Source organism: Eucyclogobius newberryi, unplaced genomic scaffold (assembly GCF_026437365.1).
Source record: "Eucyclogobius newberryi isolate DKJ021-1_F unplaced genomic scaffold, fEucNew1.0.hap1 SCAF_6, whole genome shotgun sequence".
NCBI classification, from domain to species: Eukaryota; Metazoa; Chordata; class Actinopteri; order Gobiiformes; family Gobiidae; genus Eucyclogobius; species Eucyclogobius newberryi.
In genome coordinates this window covers 23,491,748-23,513,254 of record NW_027316278.1, presented here as the reverse complement: position 1 = coordinate 23,513,254, position 21,507 = coordinate 23,491,748, and the positions used below count along the sequence as shown (strand labels likewise).

The following is a 21,507-nucleotide window of genomic DNA, read 5'->3' as shown; positions in this document are numbered from 1 at the left end:
TTAAACAATGATATTTATACATTGTATAAAGTGTGATTCTTATATACAGGTCTAAGTCAAGAATGTTTTGGACCCTGTAGCAGAAATTTGAGCTTAAACAGAAACTCAGAGTGATACTGTGAACAGGGACATAGTTCTCCTGGAGCTCGTAGTGTCTGGTGACAGATCTCACTCAGGTGCATGTACAGTAGGGCTGTGTTCAAAATATCGATACGGCGATATATCGTCACGGACTCCGTATCTATACGCGTATCGATACTGAGTCAGAGTATCGATATTTTTCTTTATTAAAAGAGATTTTTGTGGCCCGTACGCTTTAAATGAGGTGGAATAGTACTTTTGATCTGCTGTAGTGCTGCGCTCCTCTTGGCCGAGGGGAGAAGGAGCTGTGGACCTGATCAGAAGCTGATCTGTGCAGAAAATGCTGCTGCAGCATGTTCAGACCATGACAATTGTTTGGCAAGAAACATGCAATACTTTACCAGAATGTGTTCCTTATATTTCTATTTGGATCAGTTGGTTGGATGTATGAAGTTATTAGAGCATTATACCCATTTGGTAAATTTTGTACCGGGATACCTATCGTAATGAGGGAATTGTATCGGAATATACAAGTATCGGGATATGTATCGTATCGTGACCCCTGTATCGGGATACATATTGTATCGCGAGGGTCTTGGTAATACCCAGCCCTAATGTACAGTATGTGCAAGAAATGACTCACAACAAACAATCATGTTGTCTATTGTCCATAACAAATGTCAATCCGGGATTAAATGTGTCCACTTGCAGAACCCTGAATATAATGTGTTCATAATTGTGCAAATGCAATGTATCATTAAGAATTAAAATAGTAAAAAGGCAGTGTTATTGTAAAGGCCTATGTGACTGCAATTTAACTCTCAACTGTTTCTGAATAATTTTACTGGATGACATGGTAACATATTAAAGTGACCAGAAAATAACTTTCTAACTTAAACTTTTTTAATTGTTACTCCTTTGCAGCTAAAACAGCCTGATCTATCTTCTAGATTATATTGTTCACAATTGAGGTGTCAAAAAAAAGAAACCTAAGTGTAAAATAAACCTTTAGGTGATCACTACTCCATCATCAGCAGCTTGATGAGTGTGCTCTCTGTCTTGCATGAGATTATAATGTCCCGTTTAAATTGTCATGTGTCATGTGTCTTGTGTGGTGCACAGTGTACCTTCTGCACAGGACAGTACATGGAAAATTATAGGCAACAGTTTTTTTTAAATGATGTGTGTCAGAGGTGACACCCCAGTCTGGGAATGTGTTTTATTGTGCTGCTGTATACCTTTTTCACACTCAAGTAAAAAGAGAACACACAATGAACTACATGTCTGGTGTTTTACTGTGTTAAATTTCTCTAGGCTGTAAAAGATGTTTTTTTTTGTTGTCTAATGTTTTGGACCCACTTAGAGATGGTTGTTGTAACTTCTAACTGTGTTTTTCAATCACTTAAGCACATTTTCTGAAACGTTTCATAAATCTGGCAAAACTATTAAAGTCAATATCTTAAAAAATAATAACAATAATAATCCCTTGTCTCATTTTACCTTTTAAGCTTTTTACACATAATTGGATCATTCATAGTTTGTTTATTCTGTCATTCTTTTGACTGATTTACATGTTGCTGTTGTGTATGTTATGACAGCGCCACCTCGTGGTTGTAATATACCCTCTACAAACGCTCTTCATGGACAACATGGACCAAGGAGTGAATAATGTAAGTTGTAACGTTACGTTGATAAAATAATTGTATGTAAAGATTTGTATGAATTCGTTTTCAACATAATTATTGTTTTATATTTTGCACACGCAAAAACTGCCTTTGCTAAATGTGCTATATATGCTAAATGTGCTATATATGCTAAATGTGCTATACATGCTAAATGTGCTATATATGCTAAATGTGCTATATATGCTAAATGTGCCATACATGCTAAATGTGCTATATATGCTAAATGTGCTAGCCGAACATTGTTTGGTTAGAGTTAACTCGGTTTCAAACATGTCCCCCCTAATCTCATGATATAGTCCCAGCTGTGATGTACAGAAGCCTCAACTATGTTTTTGTCTATGTTCTAACTTGTTAAGAGCAAAGACTGTGAGGGAGGTTTAATCTATTGGTCTCAAAGCTAAAGCTAAAACATGTCATACAAACCTTCACTTCAAACCTTTATTGTTTTACGTTAATTATGGAACAAGGAACTATTTTCTTTCAACATTTTCAATTACAATGGTCTGCAAATTAAAATAGTTGAAAAGAAGGAGAAAGGCTATTTCATTTTGTTTTCCAGGCTGGCCCCAGCTTCAAAGTCACGATGAACCTTTTGTCTCTGCCCACGCCGCACGTGAGCGGGGGCAGTGCCCTGTACCCCCACAGTGGACACATGCCTAAGGGCACATACAGGACCCCCTGGAACAGTGGTAACCAAACCACACACGCAATCTTAAAAAGGACAAAACAATAATAATTATTCAAACAAATACGAATCAACAAAGAGAAGTTAAGGAGTTTCAATTATCAAAAACTGAACCTTACTGTTATGTCTATACAATCACAAAAAATATCTATACATCATTTATCACTATAGAGTCAGAAGCAATTGAAAGAATGTCTTAGCATCTTCAAATCTCAGTTGATTCAACATTTGGCTAGAATAAGTATCAAAGGTATCTGGACAAAGTGTGAAATTGAAACGTTTTTCAATCTGAAGGTACCGAAAATGACAGACTTCTGGAGGGCAACCAAAATGTCTCGGTTTCAAAAACTTTGTCCAAATGAATTCCTCTGAACCATTTTCTACCATTAAGCACTCCTGGAGTGTGGAGTTACAATGAACATTAGTCTAACTGGAAGTACTTTGAGGTGACACAATCCTGATCTTTATATGACACTGTTCATTTTACAGCAAATGTTACATCGACGTTTGAACTCTTTCTGAATGAGTCTGTGCAAGACAACCTGATCAAAATTGACCAACAAGCTGTTAAAATTCCCGAAAGGTACTGTCTCTTTGGCTCTTTTGATTTCATTCTCATGTAAAATCCGTGCTCAACGTGTCTGTGTAACACTGCAGTTATTACAGATGTAACACTAATTCACAAGAAGAAAGTGAAGTTATACCGAGCTTGTATCCTGACTCTCTTGAGGAGGTGAACCTCAGTGAGGCTGTTGGCATTTGCATGGAACCCACAGACCCATGCCAGGAAACAATTTCAGAGATGCAAATAAGTCAGAAAAACCTTGAAAATGAGAAGAAAGGTAATTGCATTTGGTTATATTTGAAACAACTATAAATTACAAACATAATTTAATACTTTAATACTTATACATTTGATTTTCAAGACCTATACTTGCCAGAAGAATTGATGGAAGTGGACTACCTCAAACAGTTTAAGATGAATTTACCTTTGCTCAAAACCAAGCTGTCAAGACTTAGAACACTTCTTGTGTCCGATCCTCTGTTGAGCTTCAAACGTGACATCTCAGAGGACATTGTGCACAGGTGAATATGCACTGTAAATCTGCTTTTCCTGCTGTCTAATAAAACAGTAATATAACATAATTCATGTTTTTTAGACGCTGTGAGCCTTATGAAATGGTGCCTAACGCTCGTACGAGAGATGACTGGTCCTCGACAATCAGTCTTGAGGAATTTTCAAAAGTGCAATTAAATGAGGAGGTTTTCAAGTTGTACCGTAATAAGTAATTTCCGTACTTTTAATTAGTAAATAACTAATCATATCTTGCATTTTGTAGGCGCTGCTGTTACCTAATATACTGGAGACTTGTCCCTTTGAGCAGGAAGATCGCACTGGATTGTCAAACAGCTGTGATCTGTTGATGATAAAGCCAGAAAATATGAATGACCCAATTTCGGTACATGAAATAATTCAAAGGGGTAAGTAAAGTGAAACTGAAAACAATTTAAAATAAGCAGAATGGTAAAGTTTACATTATACATATTTCTATTTCATTTCAGCGACTCAAGATACGTCTCAAGTTGAAATATATGAGCGGCAAACTACAGAGCGCTCGATGGAAGGATTTGCAGACGCAGAGCCCACAGGTAATTCACTTTGTGTGTACCCTAAAGTTTACAGTAGGCCTATTCGACTTATATCCAAACATTTTAATACCACCGTTGCTTTTAGAACGTATCAAAACGTCTGCTGATATGGAAGTTGACTTAACTTTAAGCCCCGTACGTAAAGCCTGTATCAACACTCTGTCCACCTCCGCACTTGTCGAAGAACCTCTTTCACCACAGGGACAAATGTGAGTTTGCCACAAAACTAACGCACTTACAGTACCGTTTGAAGGGCAGAAGTTGACTAACGTGTGCTGTTTTCTTTGGGAATCTTTGTTCAGATGTTTTGGTTCCGCAAAATGTCAGAGGGAACTTGAAAAAGCCTTGTGGACAGCAGAAAAGCTCCCCACATTTGTGCAGGGCTTTATGTTGACAGGTAAATAAAGTGATTATATTATCCATTTGTTAGTACGGAGCACCATTAGTAAGTATTGTCTTGTTCTTGTTATTTCTTATACTTGCAGAGCCCCAAACTCATGAACGCCTCGTGGATTTTCAGCCTTTATCAGAAGCATTGAGAATGTTGAAGTCTGAAGAACGTTTTTCCAGGGACGAGTCAACGCCAGCAGAAACTGGAGTCCTACAGACACCTCTTTGCAGCTCCACCGATTTTACAGAGAGCATCAAGTCTGACGTTCCCCCTTCAAAGACAGATGTCGAAGAGTTCAAAAAAATGTCTGCTGAGCAAGACTGTAAGCAACTACATTTAAAGACCAAGAAGATTCAAAAGCTGGCCATTTACATTACACAAGTATGTGTTTTTAATTATTTTACAGTTTCCATCCCAAGTATTCCCACACCCAGATGTTGGCTGTCGATTCTGAAGAGGCCAGAAGAATCAGCCTTAGATCCTGTGTTAGATCACAAAAAAACACACACAAATGAAGCAGCGGCTTATCGTCAACAACAAACACAAAATGTAAGCTTTGGCCAAACTAAAACGTCAAATCCAAGCTGTCCAGAATTTAATTTAGCGAGCAAACAGAACAATATTTGCCACGGGACAAAAGAAAAAAGCCCGTCAAAAACAACACGGAAGACGCTGCCTTTGAGACAAGACCGTCCTGAAAGGGTCTTGGAGGATCCACTGTGCAAGGACCTGGACCCTCTCTCCACCTTCATCAAACTCCGATCCCAACAAACCCCCCCAGACACTGCCAGCTCAGGTGATTATATTATTACTCATTCACTAATTCATCCTATAACTGCATAGCTTTATTATACATGAAATAATAGAGGATTCATGTACATTGATTGAAAATATAGATGTATATGTGATTTTGTACTTATTCAATGTTTGAAGTGTTACAATCATAGGACTGAAACTGAAAACCCCTTGACGAGAGCAATAGAGATTTGGCACTCTCTTGTGGTTTCAAGATGAATTACAGCATCAACAATCAAATTATTGCATTAGTTTATATCATAATGTGTTGTTTAAAAAAAATAAAAAAAATTCTCTCCCATTTCAGATGTGACTAAGCACATTTTTCGCAGTGAGCCACAAACTACTGACCAGGGTCAAAGAATTGAAAGGCTGTATTTGAATGCAGCTGTACCAAATGCCTCTAGAGAGCAGAGCAAAGCAGTCAGCAAATGTGTGCCTCCGTTCTTCTGTACGTCCAGTAAAGAGCTGCAAATTCAAGACCGAGTAGTGATACAGGTCCAAGCAACTGGTATGGCAATAGTCAAATCTGTTTAAAACATAATTAAAGTCAAATTCAAAGACTGAAATGTGTTTGTGTTTCACAGAGTGCCAGTACCATGCCTACTTTGAGGTCCTATCGTTTGTGCAGCCTTATATGGACTTTGCCCAAAAACTGGGCCTTGACATGAAGGTTTGGGGAGACTTCAGATGTCTCACTGTGGACAGAACACACTTCCTGGTTAAGCAGCAAGAAAAAGCTCTCAGTAATTCACATAATGTCGACCTGATTAGAGGTAAGGAAAAACAGTATTGTAACATTTGTAGCATTTCAATCACAAATATTGTTCTACAAATAGCAGGCTAAAAATAGCACAAATATTGTCAAAATTGTAAAAATATTATATCACAGAAAAACATGAATAAGAATTCTGGCAAATACAAGCTATTGTCAAATACAAGCTACTGTCAAGAGATTTTATGTAATGGCACATTACTTTGAAGAGCACTTATTTGAAGAGGACAATTCACACACCAAGTTATTCAAAGAATCAGAGTCTGAGATGGTTCATATGGCACTAACACAATAATAATTTATGAAGAGCATTGCACTGTAGGTTAAGATGAGAAAATATACCAAATATATTTACTAGTGTGTTCTTTTGCAGATCAAGAACAATATCTCAACCAGGTGACTCTGATTCATGTGTTGGTGACATTTAAGGAGCTGCTGTTGAAGTGTGGCCTCCGCACTGGTGTGGGTCAGTGATGACAACAGTTTACTTCTTACTGGACACTGTTACTCTTTAATAACATACCTTTTCTACACTCTTTAAGAGTTTTTAAAAAAGAGAAATATGGGTGATGAGAAGAGTTTCAAAAAGTTGCTGAAACGGCTCCAGATCATCCTTTACCTTAGTCTAAAGAAACATGAGACTAATCCCAAACTGCTGGAACTGCAGAGACATCTGAAAACATGGTTCAACAACAGCAAAGACAAGAGTGTGACTGACAAAGTAAGATTGATGCTCCAATATGGGGTTTTTGAGCTGTTTTGGTACTGTTGCCAATAACCAATATTTGTCGATACACATTGAGGTTTTAAAATCCGACGCAAGGACCACAAATGTATATATACCTGATAAAACACAGACTCTGTAGGATTTCCTGATTTGGGGAGACATTACAGTGACTTACATAGACGGTACATACTGTCCAGGAGACTGATCTAATATTAAAGAATCTACCTCATTGGGATTCCTTCTTTTTGGTTACCTCAAGGCAAAAGGTCACATGACAGGAATGTATCCAGATCTCAGTCCCCACAATGTGATGAATACTCGCCCACAAAGGAAATAACTAAAAAGGAAATTTTGCCTACATTACAAAACTGTATGACCAGATATGTTCTGTTTATCATTATGTTTCACAGATACTTGTCGTCACAAACAACTCAGACAACACACGATCTATAATACTTGGTTGTCTACATCAACTAATTGGTGAGCAACATAACATTATTTTGTCAAATCTTTGAATATTGAAAAGTTATTGCCTTTTACCTTTGCAGTCTTGCCTTTAAATTGATTATTTAGGTTCTGCTGCTGTAACTGATCTTCATCTTGATAAAAACAAGATGAAGCTGAACGGGGCCAGTGTTGTCAGCAGGTACATCTAGAAACTTTAATGTGCCCCGAAATGTAAACTTTAAAAATAATTTATTCAAATACGTTTCTAATAAATAAACACACTGGTAATGAAATAAGATTGTCATCTACTCGACACTCTTTATGGGAAGATTAAACTTTATTTGTGTAAAGTGTAAACGGAAATTGTCTAACCTGTTTTTCAAGCTGTTTTGTTCACACTCTCTGCTCCTCAGTGTGTGCAACAGTGCGTGTGCACTTGTGTGTGAGCAGCATATAGGGCCCGACTTCCCCTGGCAGTGCTTCTCTCGGCTGGTGGAATTTGACCACCCCGGCCCCTCCCCGTGGGCCTCAGTGTGCAGCGAGAGGGGTCTGATCCATGTCAGCTTCAGCACAGCTTTTCCAGACAACGGTGAACACGGGATTCTATTAAGACGCTAATATCAAAACTACTTAACGGGTCATTTGTGATTCTTTGTGGTTTTTACTTTTGTTTAGACTTGAAATTACTGGTATGATTTCTTGAAAGGTCTAATTTAGGTGTAATATTGTTTAATATAATTTTAAATAATTAATCAAATACATTATAATATAAGAATAAAACTACTGAACTGTCCAGTTTGTTGTTTTTAACATAATATTTATTGTGTATCTGATGTAGTGATGTCACCTGGACATTTGGAGGACAACGTGCCCCATGTGCTGTTCGTGACAGAGAGGCTTCACAGCTGCCCCATGCTCCTGCAGACACTGGAGTCAACGTATGTTTAGCACTGTAGATTTGGTGGATTCTTGTATTAAAAAAATAAGTGAGACACACCTCTTTGTTGTGGTATTGCAGGTTTAATATTACAGTCTTGGAGAGAAATCACAGCATGACTTTGCAGATGCTGGGAGGGACTCAACAGTACGCTGTGATCACCGTGGATGAGAGCACTGCCATAATTATTCAGGTACAGGAAGTAAAGTCCATTTCACACCAAAAGCTCCAGGCAACTACAATAAAAGCTACATTTGAAGCAATAATAGTACAGTATCCTCAAATATCCTCATATTTTTGTCTCATATTTGAAATTTTAGATATATGCATATTTGCTTTGCCAGTCTTAGAGACCGATAGTCTCCCACCTGTATTTATTTAGTTGTTATTGATCTAAATGTTTCTCTTCACAGTTACTGACTTATGGTAAAACTATACTTTACAGAAACAGATGTATCAATGTCTAGAAGAAATGTCTTACCTTCACCTTAGTCCTTCAACTGTCAGGCTAAAGAAGCATTGTCATTCATGAGTGGGTTTCGTGGACAAGGAGAGAACAGAGTGATAACTGTGGGCAGTTTGATGGGGCTTGTGACTTATGTCCTCGAAAGTAAAACAAATGGCCCTCAAAGCGAAAGTGCACTTGAATTTGAAAACTGTAAATGGTGATGTGTATAGAGTTAATAGAAACATTTATGAAAGAGATAACCCTCTTGACTCCAATGTCAAATGCTTGTTTGTAGAGGCAAGAGGAGCTGTGCCAGGAGCGTGCCAGCGAAAGATTAGTGATGAGGCTGAGCGCTCTCTCTCTGCAGTTCAGCTGCTGCTGGCTCATTCTGCACTGCCCAGACAGTCAAGGAGGAGGGTCAGTGTCCAGTCAAACGCATTACTAGAATATACAGAGACACATAAACACAGTTCTTTCTTGGTTTGTGTGGACAGGCTTTCAAGTGAAGCTTTCAGCAACCTGATACTTGTGTATTCCTCTCTGGTTATTTTTGGCTTGAAATCAGAAGATCTTAATGTAAAGGTAAAAAATAAAAATAAAAAATACCGGTAATGTCAAACAGCAACAAACCAACAATAAACATTATCCTGCTTTTTAGGTGCTGATTGTGTCGAATGTTCTGGACATGGCCAAGTGGATCAGTCAGATCTGTTTCCACAGTCTGATGAGCAGTGACAAGGACCCAGCTGCTTACCTGGACCGAGAGTGGTTAATCATCTCAGAGTCTAATGTAAGTATAAAAACACTGTATTTAATCCACCACACTCCACAGACAGCTGCACATTGTTTTGTCCCAATAGGAAGAAAAGTGTTTGTTGCATTTCCCGTGCATTAACCCCATGGTGAGTCAGCTGATGTTGAGGAGAGCTCCCAACCTCCAGTGGCTCCTCGGTGCCCCTCTGCCGGAGCTGAAAGAGATGCTCCCAGAAGTGCCACATAAAGTACTAAAGGTAGTCTGAGTCACATAATACAATATGTGTTTTTGATTCATGCTAATGTAACAACTTAAATATATCACTTTTATTTTTTCCCCTTTGTTTATTCAGCTCTTCAATGACACCACTTCACTGTACACTCAGTCCGACTTCAAAAAGTGTGAGAGTCCTGCTTTGACTATAGAAAGTGTCAAGTTGAACAATTACAACAGTAGCAATTGGATGGCCTTGGACAGCCCTGTTCAAGACCGCCGGTTCCCCTTCGGAGTCCAGGGCGGCTTCTGTGACACGGCGTCCACTAAAGAACCGGCGCCTGATGTGAGATTCAGACAGAGCGCTTCATTCATGGCGCCAGATGTTTGCAAACAGAAGAGCTGGACCATCAGTGACCTGTGGAAAGACGGGAGAGATAAGGGGAACGCTTCAGACTGGAGAGGCGGGTCAGGGGGGGCCATGGGGAAAATGGTTGGTAGGGCCGATTTAAGGATGTCACAACACAACTCCTTCGTTACAACCCATCAAGTGGTGTTCAACAGTCCTTTCAAAGCAGAGTCAATGTTCAGCTACAACAGAGAACTTCAGCAGTCCCGCCATCTTACGCCCTCTGGTGGTGAGGTCGCGGAGCAGGGGCCAGGATTCAGCCCAAACTTTACTTTTCACAGCGGAGCAGGACTGATGAGAGCCACTGCTGCTTATGGCTCTAAAACCTTTATGGGACAAGAGAGAAAGAGGAGTGGTGATGCTGAAACTTTGCTCGGCACAGGTAAGATGTTTTTATGGTCTATAATTAAAGGGGTACTATGTAACTTAGCTACTACTTTACTAGTCAGGGTTGCAGGTCAGATCAGAAAAGGTGAGCCCGTTCTCTAGCATGCATGTTTTTCTTACTTTTGTGCACTAAAAACATCTGTAATCTGATAAATTTCAGACAGAACCATGTTCATGTACCAACAGTGCACACTTAAAATATCAGATTGTTGGACATAACAATATAAGAGTTTTGTTTATAAGAGTTCTTCTATTAAGAGTGTTTTTTAAACTTCCTATAAGTTATCTGTCCTTTTCCTCTGCATCTACCTGCGTTGCAACAATGAAATTTCCCCATGTGTGGACAATAAAGAAATATCTTATAACCTTTTCTGACCATTGTGTACCTTAATTAGTTTATGAAAAGGGACATGGTATATGCGATTTAACACATTACATTATTATCTTATACAAACATTTAATTTGGAATTTTGAATTATATGTACATTGCATGCATCACAGGCCAGAATACACTCAATTCAAAGTACATGTTTCAAAAACTAGTATGTGATTACCTTATATCTTTACTCTATTACAAAAACATGAATATTTGGAACTACTTTCTCCAGAATGATGTATGGGTTCAAAAGACAGCAGTATTTTTAATGATTTTGTGTAGTGCAGGAGTGTGTACCACTCAGTAATACGGGTGGGCAATATTCACAAAAATGAATATCTTGATATATCTGTATACTCCAAGAAATATATACTGCTAGTCAGCCAATATGTTAATCCAACAGAAGTGTGTTGAAGCACATCTTAACACGTATTAGCTGAGGTTTAATAAATGTGAAATATTTGTCAAATTTATCACAAACGTGTAGAAATATCACATACCCTTATTGGAAAGTTTTACAGTATAAACAATATACTCTATGCATAAATTGCCTCTACTCAATGGCATAATCTACCATAACAAACATTTGAATTCCAGGTTACATGTATATATACAGTATTAAAATGTACAATCTATTTTGTCTTTATCGTTGCAGTTCTGACACAGTTGAAAAGGAGCAAGTTAAGCTACGAGAAAGTCCCTGGGAGAAGCGATGGACAAACTCGACTCAAATTATTCTGAGGAAGTTTTCCACTCTGGATTTCAGCTGTTAAAGAGAACCACTTGCACAAAAGGTTTGAGCAGACCAAAATGAAACAAAACTAACGTTCTAAGTATTGTAACAAACTTTATTGTAAATGTTGCGTTCTAATTCTTGTTTTAATCAATAAATATATTCTATCAAATCTGTGTTGTATTTTAGTAAAGGGAGTGGGCTAAATGGAAAAGTCACCCAGTTTAGGAGCTCCACTGGTTGGGCCATTTTTTCATTTAGTGGAGAAATCCCCTTATCTGGTGCTCTCAGCGTGTGGCGAGAGTCCTTATCATCACACGCCAGCAGAGTGAAGCTGGTCCCTCAGGAATGATCCCCAGACAAAGACGACCCAGGGGACTCTGACTGCTCCGCCTGTGGACAGAGACAGCCCTTACTGGCCACCATCAATTACCCAAGACACATTTTTACTGCTCTGTCTCCGGCCTCTGTCTCCGGCCTCTGCCTCCTAACAGGCAGTGGACCAACAGTACCATTTTGTGACTAGTTTGTTTTTAGCAGAAAAGAACAAAAGCAGGAGCAGGATGGTCCCGGTGAAGGCTGCATAAGGTAATGGAGCAGTGATTGCCCCTGACAACACATTACCACTGGAGTGAATGGGACGTGAGAAACATTGTGGGAATCAACAGCGTGTTTATAGCATAGCCTTTATATATGGACTACAGCTGTTAAAGTCTCACCTTTGTGTTCTGTATTGAAAAGGCTAAAAGATACTATCACGTAGCTCTAAAGTCAATGCCGTAGCTTGTTTTTGTGTCTGTATTATTAGGATTTACACGCAGGCTACACAACCACCGAGTTGTAAGCCATTTACTACTGGACTATTTTTTATTCTTTAGTCTTACCACTGTGACCCTGTGTGTTACTATTAAAACATAGAGCCAACCTTAACCTGGTAAACTGAAAACATGAGAAATACATTTGTTTTTAACTATGGTAATTATGCATATTGCCCTTTTGCTACCAGACACGCCCCTTCCACTTGTTCTTGGGGGATTTTTTTTTTTAAACACTGCTCCTTGTGAGGAAAAAAAAAAAAAAGGTTGGATACCAATGATTTGCACAAAAGAAGCCATATAACTCAAATTTCACGATGTCCTTACAGAAATATTCATTTAAAATCCTTGCTCCACAGTTGCCAGTCAGAGAAGGTGTCACTTTCACCTGGGAGCTTCACACTAAGCATTATACTGGTGGCCTGCATGAAACTTGTAGAGTGCCCTAGTGGTTAGACAGAGCTGCGCGCGCGGTCTGCAGGTGCAGCGCATGCAGCCAGCCCCATGAATGGTCGATTTAGAAACAGCCCCCACTGGGCCTGTTCTCCAGGCTGGGGGCTAATCCAAGACCCTAATCGGATTATGTAAATCCTACTCAACATAGAGACTTTTTTGGAAGGTTGCGTCTTTGAAACAACACTTGAAGGGTGTAAAAAGAACAGTAACAATTGGTTAAACTCAGTGCGTTTTTTTATATTGAGATTTAAAGTGGGAGGGGGAGATAGAGTAAGATGGGATGCCCTCTCCTCTGTAAAATATGTGTGGCCCCTAGACCCGCTCAACAAGATTACCATAGTCATAACAAAACCTGTATTGTTCAACTGTCAATCTGGATATAGTATTTTTACATTTTGTGGCTAAATTCAGCAGTAGAGTAGTCGTAAATATCAAGGTCTTTTTCACGGGCGATAGTGGGTTGTTAAAGCCTAATGTCAGAGAAACAGAAAGAACAAGTGTCCACAACAGTGAGAGAAGGATCAGTCACATGAACGTCTCAGTTTCCCTTTAGTGAGAATTTATTTATCACCTTTAGTGCTAACCTTCAAGGATTTAACAGGCAATGAGTCATATTATTAGACACAAATAGTCACTTAGGAGAGTGTAAAAAAACAACAAATCTAAAATAAATAAAAGTTTGTGAATTAGGTGTGGATGATTTTGACAATAATTCAAAACTTGATTTTCATTTGGTTCAGGTTCAAGTTGCACACAAAAGGGAAAAGACAAATGAAATGCAAAAGAGCAGAATTGTTATCTAAGTGCATTTGGAAGATTACACTGCAAGATTCTGTTATTGTTAATCAACACTTTTAGCTTTTGACAAGTTTTCTTATTACAGACAATATCCTTGATATTCTAATTTTGCATACCTACAATACAACAATTAGTTTTTATCTTGTAGACAGTATATTGCATACACTATTGCACAAAAACTAGCCCCAATATAAGCAAACAAGTGAGCAATTGAACTGTTCTAGATTTTGTGGGGGTGTTTTTTTCCCTCAGCACACACAATGGCAAAGGATGGAGGCTCTCTGACAGTGTGCACACGTCACACAATAGGGGCTCGCCTCCTATAAAATGTCAGATGTGAGCATGCAGCAGGCAGCCCTATGCTCCACTACATCCCAGCCCTCCCTCTCCTGCTCTGCACCCGCCTGCACCGCGCTGAGAGGATGAGAAGACACAACTGAGTCAAAACACAGGACTCCTGCTGCAGCGGACCTCGATTACCTTTAGCAACAGACACGTGAAGACATACAGGTGAGAGAATTATTATTGATTTCATGTCATAGATGCTTTGTATCACGTTTGACAGTGATATTTAATTGTTAATGAAATCTAATTAGAGTGGTTTAGTAAAATGATATACTCCTTGGCAACTGGTTTACAGCATGTGATTTTTGTAGTCTAAATATTATATAACCTCATAAGACCATGGGAAATTTAGCAAATACTTATTGTATGGCTTTATTGATGGTATGTAATAACTGAAATTTCCCCCCCAGAATGACAAGAAAAGTATTCACCAACACACGTGAGCGATGGCGACAGCACAATGTCAACACTGCCTTTGCTGAGCTCCGAAAGCTGATTCCCACCCATCCTCCAGAGAAAAAGCTGAGTAAGAATGAGATCCTGCGCCTGGCCATGCGTTACATTAACTTCCTGGTGCAAGTGCTGGAGAAACAAAGTCCAGCTTCCAGCAACTCATCCACAGCTCTTCTCACCCTGCTCCGGGACAACATGGAGCAGCTACACTCCTCTCCTCAGCCCTGGACCTTGACCAGTGACACAGAGCTGCCCTCTCCGGGCTCCTCCTGTGACAGCTCTGAAGCCTGGTAGAGATGAACTCTGCTGACACCATAAAATGGGTCATCTTTTTGTGGATTTTGATTGAAATCTTTTCTCGTTCTGGTTGATGAAAAAACACGTTATGTGTCCAACACAAGAGACAGCCGTGTTGTCTATGGAGACTTTGTAAAGTTATAATGTCATGCACTGTATTTATTCCTCTTTTGCATGAATGTGTTCAGGCTGGATGTACATACATGAATCGCTTTAAGTCTGTTAGTATTCCTTGTCGTTAGTCTGCTTGGAACTTATTTAGTTTAGAGAAAGTGTTTTGCCAAGAAGGAAAATGGAGGGGATTAAGGCTTTCTCATTTCAGGAAATAGATTTACTGAGGCTTTTGAATAGATAAAAGCTCATCCAACTGACTGCAATCTTCTCTAAACAGCCAAGGGCACTTTAAAATACTGACATGCATTTGTTTTACACAACACTAAATATGACTAAATATGACCTTCCTACTGGGATAACACAACTTGCTTTCCCCCATCGATATTCTCAGTAATGAGATTATTTGGGCAAAATTTAAATGTTATGAAACGTTGAAAAAAGCATTTATTCTTGAATGTGTTGCTGCATGTCATGTTGCCAAAGATTTTTAACTGATTGTCTGTGAAAGTGTGAAAACAACTCTGTAATACCTCTTGTTTTAAATTATTTGTTTGTAAATGCACAGTCTGTAATTTATTTTAACTATTTATTTAATAAAAACAAAAAAAAAACACTTTGGTCATCTTCCTTTGACATTTACCCCAAAGATGCAAAAGTTAACAGCATTACTCCTCTTATTGTTGACATGTTTGTTTGTGCTCAAAAGGCCAAAAGACTTTTGTCCCAAGTGGTAATGACCACATGGACACCGCACTGACCCCCTGAGCTCTGTCCTAAGACCCAGAGATGACCACTAAAAGTTTCAGCTTAACTTGTGACCTCAAGGTTGAAGGTCCCGTGGAGTCAAATACTGACCATTTGCAGGGGGGCTTCACCGCTACTGATGGACTGACCATTATTTTAACAGCTAAGACCACTGCTGCTGCTGCTGCTGCTGCTGCTGCTGCTGCTGCTGCTGCTGCTGCTGCTGCTGCTGCTGCTGCTGCTGCTGCTGCTGCTGCTGCTGATTTTTAAGGTTTCCCTTTTCCTGCGTTTGCTTCCCCACCTGACAAATATAAAGATTAGAGATTAATTACCATGGTCATTGATTTCTACTGTGGTCAGACAGTTACAACTCGCAAAGGGCTTTGTCTCCTTAAATGTTCCCCCTTTTCAACAAAAAGACAGCAAGTAACTGAGCTGAAATGTAAACACAGAGACTGTTACTGAGACTTTCATTGGAGCTATTAAACAAGCAAACGGTCCAGAGCAGCTGGACATTCGGACTATAGGCCCGTGGGAACAGACATGTGACTCCTTTTAAAGCATTTCTACAAAACTGATAATAGCCTTTAATCTGTAATTAGCACATTATTAAACATAATATTGAAAGCCAATTTGATCATTAAAAAAAAACAAGGATAAATTAAGCTGTAATATTAGTGGTAAACAGGATTATTCTCTTCCTTGCTTGAGCTTTACACTAAAATAGGATGACATGTGACAACTGTGCACTGCAGACTCTAGTTAAAGCTTTACTCTGACCTTAACTTTTTTGCAGGATTATAAAACCCTGCATTGAAAATAATAACAAGCTTGTGTGCTTCTCTTTTGCTTAACCAAGTATATTTGCCTGATTGACTATTCTCTCCCGAGTGTGTGGGTAATCGTCTATTGAGAGCACATTTCCTTATCAGCGTCTAGCACACTGTCTGAATCCGTTATCACAATGGAGCAGATCAGTGCAGGCAGCCCCTCACTCTCCGGGCTGAGGCGCTCATGAAAAAGAATTTCTGGAGTTGGGTGCCAAGCGATAGGCCCTGAGCTCTTTATCCCCTTAAAGCCAATTCACACTCTGCATGTTTAAATATCTCGGCTCTACCCCTGCCCCTCCCACTCGACCCCCCCACCCACCCGCTTCCCCACTCTCTCACGAGCCATCCCCTCCGACTGTGGATAGTGGTGGGTGGGATGCAGGTGCAGAGTGGTCCAGCGAAGGAGGTGTCCATTGTTGGGCTGGACAGGACCCTCTTTCCTCTGGAGCACCCTTGGAAGGGGGAGTCCAGTGACAGTCATGCACCCTAATCTGATTATGCAAATATCTACTTCAAAAAGCAATACTCTGTAACCCTTACCCTATGGTGGAAAGAACGAAGGAAGGAAAGAGAACTAAAAAACTAAAAACTAGACTGTAATGAGAAAAGGGTGGATGCTCGAAAGCCCAGGAACGTTAAAGCCCAAAATGCAGTTACGAAATTAAGTCATTTTGTTCATCACAATTAATATTCAGTGCTTGTTTTCGGCCAGTCTCACATCTTCAGGGGAGGTCTAGGGCAACAAAAAACTTTACACCCCATGAATGGCCACCAAGTCCCCCAACAGGGCATTGAAATCAATATTCAAACGCGTATTGTTTTTCTAGGCAGTTCTGAAATCAACCTACAAAAGGAATCTACAATGTTAATGAGGGTGTCAACCTGCAGCAGTAAGATTTGAACGCCCTCACAAGCTGCGGTGACATTTCCTAAAGACAACTGCCTCCTAACCACGGCCCCCTTTGGCCCTTGTCACTGAAATCACCTGCCTCATTTTAATTGGGGAGGTTTCTGTCAACAAGTTTATTGCATGTAAAGTGCTTTGTCTGGCTTGAAAACCGTTAACAGTGTATTAGTTAGAATAAAAAGTAACAAAAAGAGAGAGCTGTGATATCACTGTATTTACATTTACATAATATTTTGTGCATGCAAAGATCAAAGGTCAGAACATATTGATGTAGTGTTGTAGAAAAAGCTTCAGTTGTAGTCATCTGGACTCAGAAAAAAAAAACGTTTCGACTCTCATCCAAGAGTCATTGTCAATAAGAGAATTTAGGTCGAGAACTCCGATATTTGTACTATTCTGTGGTAAGTCCAGCCCATTGGGCGGAGCCTTCCTGAAGTGGAAAGAGCTGTTTGTTTCAACCGAAACTTACCCTCTTTGTATCTACCGAGCTAGACTATTCAACCCTTTAATGGGCTATTAGTATCCTCTTTGTCTTTGTGAGACCCTGGCTCATCCACCCCGAGTACCTGATCAGCATCTAAATGTCCTGGTCCTCTAACTCTCCAGGGGTTCAATATTCCATTATAGATTACAGGAAGGTTGAATCTTAGCCCTCCATTTCTGTTTAAAGAAGGTCTTTCTTTTTTAACAAAAATAGCTTCCTTGACTCCTCTTTCAAACCATCTTTTCTCCTTGCTTAAAATCTTCACCTCACCGTCTTCAAACGAGTGATTAGAGGCTTCAAGATGAAGACGCTCTGTGGTCCTGAACTTGTATTTCTTCTGTGCTGATCTTGTGCAGAGGCTGTTTAGTCTCTCCTATGTAAAGTTCTTTACAACTTTCTTCACTGCATTGGATAGCTTTTTTTACAATGGAACACGCCTGGACGAATGAGGGATTACACCGACATATTGCTGTAGTCTCAGCCTGGTCACAAAATAAAAGTAAATGAGTAACTTTCAACTTGAAAAAGTACAAATCCTTTTCTAGAATACACATTTGCATTGTCCCTATCAAATACATAAGGAACAAAGCAAATTGTCTATACTAAAAGTACCTTCATTCTAAAATGTTTCGATAAAGTTGACCTATGTAAACATTTTTTATACTGAACATTATTGTTATTGCACTGTTTGAACATTTTAAATGTACAATTTTGGTATTTATATATACACATTATCCTTTGGGTATAAAATCACAATGTATTTTCTATTGGCTGCAGTACACATCCATACATTTGCCATTACCTTTCCTCTATAAAAGTGTCAGTGCTGAGGGCCATTGTTATCTACTGTGCCACAGTGAATCGAGGTAAAAGGCAGAGTCCTGTTGTAACAGGTTAATGATTATACTTTTTCCAAGTTTGCTAGACAAAAGGTGATCAGAGAGAAGGTTTTTCACTATTCACGCTCGCCATGAAACTCTGCCTGTGCGCAGTGCTCCTTTCATTTCTGCCATGGACAATCAGCGGTGGAAAAATACTGGTGTGGTACACTGAAGGAAGCCACTGGATCAACATGAAGCCTGTGCTGGAGGAGCTGGTTCATCGGGGGCACCAGGTAACAGTCCTGACCCCCAGCACGTCCATGTATATGAACACCAGCGAGCAGGCACTTTTTGACTATGAGCCCTTTACAGTAGACTTTTCGCTGAAGGACATGGAGGACTACATGGAGGAGTTTCTTCAATTCTCCATGTACGAGATGGACCAAATGAACTACTTGCAGATTTACATGAGATTCATTGAACTCATGGAAACTGATCTGAAATATACTTTTGGGTATTTGGACGGTGTGGTGAAATCTGAGAAGCTAATGAGCAAACTTAAAGCCGGCAAATATGATCTCCTGTTTTCTGACCCCATCTACCCGGGGAGTGAACTGGTTGCAGATATTTTGGGGATCCCCTTGGTTTTGTCTCTTCGCCTTTCTTTAGTGAATAATTGGGAGAGGCACTGTGGCCAGGTCCCTGCTCCACCCTCTTTTGTCCCAGGGGCCATGAGCAAGCTGACTGACAAGATGGGTTTCTCAGAGCGACTGTGGAACTTTCTCTACTACGCACTGAATGATGCAGTGTTAGATTTTACCTTTGGGTCAAAATTGGATAAATATTATACAGAGATCAAAGGTGAGAAGAAACACACAGTAAACAAGTCATAATTTAATAGTACTTTCCATAGCACTTTTGTATTTGAAACAGGTACGCAGACTAGTGCCTGTGAACTACTGGGCAAAGCAGACATCTGGCTCATAAGAACTTTCTGGGATTTTAATTTTCCACACCCTTTCCTTCCCAACTTTAAATATGTTGGTGGGATTCACTGCAGACCGGCTAAACCCTTAACTGAGGTAAAGTGAACTCTGTCTTCCTTTCTTCCTTCATTCATTAAGAGACTTAAGGACACTTAAACTATCGGCCTATTTAGGTATTTTGTTTTTTTAATAAATAAACCAAACGTCTATTCAAACAAATGCATTTTGGGATCTGTTTCAGTCTTACTTTGCAAGACCATGCACACACATTTTGGTCTGGTAAAATAATTGGAGCAATTTTCTAAAAAATATATGCTTTTCAGTTATTACCTCATTATGTCTGGATAACTTGTTTTAAATGTCATAATTCATGGTCTCATCAATCTTATATTTGTGTGGCTAGGCATTTTGTTTTTTATTATTATTAAAAGACAGTCCCCTAAATCAAGTGACCTCAACCACCTCAGTGACTTTCATACATGCATACATGGTAACCAGCTGCAAACATTCTTTGCATATTTTTCAACGGCGTCAATTAGATTTTACAGTATCAATCCAAGATAATTTAACTTGCCATTTGAGTTGTAACGTCCTCCGATGCACAGGATCTAGAAGAGTTTGTGCAGAGCTCAGGAGATGCTGGTATCGTTGTCTTTACACTCGGATCCATGATCAACAACATTACTGCAGAAAAAGCCAACATGATTGCCTCAGGCCTTGCTCAGGTCCCGCAGAAGGTAAGACAAAAAATGCTTGATTAAAATGGAATGTTTTGAAAGCGTGACATCTTTGTAAAATGTGTAAAATTAATCTGTGAGACCACATGCCTGAAATAAATGAACATGTATGAATGAAACGGTCTATGCTAATTTTCATATCAGGTGGTTTGGAGATACAGTGGAAAGAAACCTGAAACTCTGGGTGCCAACACAAGAATTTCCAACTGGATCCCTCAGAATGACCTCCTTGGTAATCTATTTTAACTCATTTGAAATTGCAATAAGCCCTTAATATGTTCAATTTCTTACATTAAATGGTGTAAGCGTAACTTTTCCGGTGGAGGGTGCACCATCTGTTTGATTCTATGGACATATTATTGCCTGGAATGTTTCATATTATAGCATTGAGTAAATCCATATTCCAAGGAAATAAACAGCTGGCAAAAGTTACATACACCTTTAAAACGCCACTTGAGTCTATATCGCAGGAATAACCTTATTCAAATGTTCTCAAAATGTGTGGTTCAAACAGGTCATTCCAAGACTAAAGCTTTTATCACTCATGGTGGTACAAATGGCATCTATGAGGCCATCTACCATGGTGTCCCTATGGTGGGGCTCCCAATGTTTGCTGACCAACCGGACAACATGGTCCATATGGTGGAAAAGGGTGCTGCAATTTCTTTGGAGTTTAACTTTATGACGACAGAAAATCTAAGAGATGCCATCAACACCGTCATCAACGACAAATCGTAAGTTGCAATGTGGCTCTTTTTTATCATCAAATTAAAACTCTCAAGTTGATGGCAAATCTTTATTTCCATCTAGTTATAAAGCAAATGCCTTGCGACTGTCAACTATCCACCACGACAGACCCATAAGTCCTCGAGATGAAGCTGTATTCTGGATTGAGTTTACAATGAGAAACAAAGGGGCCAAGCATCTAAGAGTGGAGGCTCACAATCTTACCTGGTACCAGTACCACTGTCTGGACGTGGCCGCTTTCCTATTGTCTGTTGTACTGCTTTTCCTTTATCTTTTACTCAAGATGTGCAAGATTTGTTTGTGGAAATGCTGCAGCAGAAAGGTAGGAAAAACAAAAGCAGAATAATTTGCTTTCTCTACTTTAAATATTGTGATATGATTAAGGTACATTCTTAAGCCTGTTTAAGTTGAGTGGCAATGTAAATAATATTTGTGCTCGATTGTAACGCTCACCGTCTTGTATTCCAATTACAGAAGGTT

The 21,507-nt window shown here is 39.4% G+C and overlaps 3 protein-coding genes across 3 annotated transcripts; all 3 read left to right on the top strand.

Moving 5' to 3' along the window:
* Positions 1–1,710: 1,710 nt before the first annotated feature.
* On the top strand, positions 1,711–11,530 carry shoc1 (shortage in chiasmata 1). The gene is made up of 25 exons (XM_072433890.1): positions 1,711–1,751; positions 2,326–2,455; positions 2,941–3,034; positions 3,109–3,293; positions 3,378–3,509; positions 4,015–4,101; positions 4,187–4,310; positions 4,404–4,498; positions 4,587–4,814; positions 4,899–5,288; positions 5,595–5,798; positions 5,875–6,063; positions 6,436–6,528; positions 6,605–6,783; positions 7,200–7,269; positions 7,363–7,435; positions 7,650–7,825; positions 8,075–8,174; positions 8,255–8,366; positions 8,917–9,038; positions 9,116–9,203; positions 9,280–9,411; positions 9,482–9,631; positions 9,728–10,379; positions 11,416–11,530. The coding sequence occupies exons 1-25, from the start codon at positions 1,722–1,724 to the stop codon at positions 11,499–11,501; spliced, it is 3,921 nt and encodes a 1,306-aa protein (XP_072289991.1). The 5' UTR covers positions 1,711–1,721; the 3' UTR covers positions 11,502–11,530.
* Positions 11,531–13,818: 2,288 nt separating this feature from the next.
* Positions 13,819–15,364, top strand: tal2 (T-cell acute lymphocytic leukemia 2). The gene is made up of 2 exons (XM_072434005.1): positions 13,819–14,072; positions 14,318–15,364. Exon 2 carries the CDS (start codon positions 14,319–14,321, stop codon positions 14,652–14,654), a length of 336 nt encoding a protein of 111 aa, XP_072290106.1. The 5' UTR covers positions 13,819–14,072; position 14,318; the 3' UTR covers positions 14,655–15,364.
* Positions 15,365–18,703: 3,339 nt separating this feature from the next.
* On the top strand, positions 18,704–21,409 carry LOC140347162 (UDP-glucuronosyltransferase 2A1-like). The gene is made up of 6 exons (XM_072433508.1): positions 18,704–19,418; positions 19,491–19,639; positions 20,149–20,280; positions 20,425–20,512; positions 20,795–21,014; positions 21,091–21,409. Exons 1-6 carry the CDS (start codon positions 18,707–18,709, stop codon positions 21,371–21,373), a joined length of 1,584 nt encoding a protein of 527 aa, XP_072289609.1. The 5' UTR covers positions 18,704–18,706; the 3' UTR covers positions 21,374–21,409.
* Positions 21,410–21,507: the final 98 nt, after the last annotated feature.